Source organism: Nicotiana tomentosiformis, chromosome 5 (genome assembly GCF_000390325.3).
Source record: "Nicotiana tomentosiformis chromosome 5, ASM39032v3, whole genome shotgun sequence".
NCBI classification, from domain to species: Eukaryota; Viridiplantae; Streptophyta; class Magnoliopsida; order Solanales; family Solanaceae; genus Nicotiana; species Nicotiana tomentosiformis.
In genome coordinates, this window is record NC_090816.1 from 38,754,660 (window position 1) to 38,757,157 (window position 2,498).

Here is a 2,498-nt window from a genome sequence, read left to right on the forward strand (position 1 = left end):
CTTTCATCCGTAGACCAACGGGCAGTCAGAACAGATAATTCAAATTTTGGAGGATATGCCCAGAACATGTTTGATTGATTTCGTAGGGCAGTGAAATCGATTCTTACCGTTGGACGAGTTTTCTTATAATAACAGTTATTAGTCCAAAATCGAGATGGCTCTATTTAAGGAATTTTATCATCAATTATGTTATTACCCATCAATTGGTTTGAACCTGGTGAGGTTAGGTTATATGGTACTGATTTGTTAAAGGATGCCTTGGATAAGGTAAAGTTGATTTAGGAGCGACTCCACACAACACAGTCTAGACATAAAAGTTATGCTGATTAGAAGGCGCGCGACTTGTCATTTATGGTGGTCAAGAAGGTTCTTTTGAAAGTCTCACCGATGAAGGGTATTATGAGATTCAGAAAGATGAGCAAGTTGAGTTCGAGGTTCATCTATCCGTTTGAGGTGTTGGAGCGAGCTGGTGATGTTGTATATAAGCTTCCTTTGCCTCCTAGTCTATTAGGAGTTCATCCGGTTTTCCACATGTCTATGATCCAGAGCTACCGTGCTGACAGGTCCCATGTGGTGGATTACAACACAGTTCAGCTAGATGAGAGCTTGGGTTACGATGAGGAGCCAATTTCTATTGTTGACATGCAGGTTCGCAAGTTAAGGTCTAAGAAGATTTCATCGCTGCAGGTCCAATGGAGGGGTCAACTAGTTGAGGAGGAGACTTGGGAGACCGAGGAGGACATGCGGAGCATATATCCACACTTATTCGGCACTTCAGGTATGATTCTAAATCCGTTCGAGGACGAACATTTGTTTAAGAGATGGAGATGTAACGACCCGACCGGTCGTATTAATTTATTGATCCATGTTCCCCTATTTAAGACTTCTCGTAAGTGCTTTTCCTGTTTTATGACTTACATGTATGATTTGTTTGGTTTTGGATGCGTTCAGGTTGGATTCAGAATACTTATTTCCGTAATAGTGGCCTAAGGTGGCCAAGTTTGACTTAAGTGAACACTTTGAGTAAACGACCTCGGAATCGAAATTTAAAGGTTCCAATAGGTTTGTATGATGATTTTGGCCTTGGGCGTATGTTCAGATCAATTTTCGAGTGGACCTGGAGCGTTTCGACACTTATTATTGGAAGCTGGCATCTTGAAGGTTTTAGAGTTTTCTAAGTTCGATTTAAAGTAGACTTTGGTGTTATCGATATCCGTTTGGGATACCGAGCCTTGGAATAGTTTTCATATAGTGCTTTGTGACTTGTGCGTAAAATTTGGCATCATTCCGAGTCGTCTAAGTATGACTTGTCGCGTTCAGAATTAGTTGGAAAAGGTTTGAAGTTTAGGGGTGTCTTTGGTATTATGGAAAATAAGAAAATATTTTCGTAAAAAATAAGTAGTAATCTTACTCATTTTCCGGTGTTTGGTATGCAAATTAAGGAAAATAACTTCTCAAGAGTATTCATAAATAATTTAGATACAATAACCATGAAACAATAAACTTTCGAACCAACAACCTTCCGAACCCAAAACTTTCAAAAACTTCTAAACCGCTAAACTTTCAAACTCGTAAACTCTATAATTTCTAAACCCGCAAACTTCCAAACACATAAATCTCTTAATTCATAACTTTGGAACTCGTAAAATTTTGAACCTCTAAACTGAAAAATGAAAAATATTAACACTGAAAATATTAAAAATAATAATATTTTTTGCGTGGTGGTGTAGAAAAACGAAAAAACATAAAACAGAAAATTGAAAATACAAAAAAAAGTTTAAAAAAAATTTATGGGGGAGGGATTGGGGTGGTGAAGAAAAACGAAAAAAATAAAAAATTGAAAAATACAAAAAAGGTAATTTATTTTTTGCGGCAAGGTGGGGGGATGGGTTAGCAGGGTGGGCGGTGACAGAAAAGAAAAAAAAAATTAAATCTGAAAAAAGCTATTTTTTAGAGAGAGGGTGGGAGAGGTGGGGTAGGGGAGAGAAGAGGGGTGGGGGTGGGGGTTAGATATGAAGGTATATGGAGTTTTTGGAAAATGTTTTCCTGACTCTTTCTATGGAAGTCATTTTCCTCCAATTTCAAAAAATTGTGATATCTAGGATAATATTTTCCAAACTATTTTGTGCAATCAAACAGTGGAAAATGGGAAAATATTTTCCAAAAAAATTTTCCGTTATACTAAACATACCCTAGAAGTTGATTAATTTGGTTTTGAGGTACGATTCTTGGTTTTGATATTATTTTATATGTTCCGAGACTTCGAGTAGGTCCGTAGTATGTTTATGGACTTGTTGGTACATTTGAATGGGGTCCCGGATGGCTCGAGTGAGTTTCGGACCACCTAGAGTTAAAGTTGATAGATTTTACTGGTGCGTTGGTGTGCTTCAGGATCACGAAGGGTTTTCCGCGCTCGCGAAGGAGGATGTTGGAGGCATCAGAGGTTTTCTCTTCGCAAACACGAGGAGGGCCTCGTGAACGCAATGAAGGACCTAGTT

At 38.2% G+C, this 2,498-nt stretch overlaps 1 protein-coding gene across 1 annotated transcript; it reads left to right on the forward strand.

Moving 5' to 3' along the window:
* Nucleotides 1-351: 351 nt before the first annotated feature.
* Nucleotides 352-1,010, forward strand: LOC138892198 (uncharacterized). Its single transcript, XM_070175903.1, has 2 exons — nucleotides 352-778; nucleotides 952-1,010. The coding sequence occupies exons 1-2, from the start codon at nucleotides 352-354 to the stop codon at nucleotides 1,008-1,010; spliced, it is 486 nt and encodes a 161-aa protein (XP_070032004.1).
* Nucleotides 1,011-2,498: the final 1,488 nt, after the last annotated feature.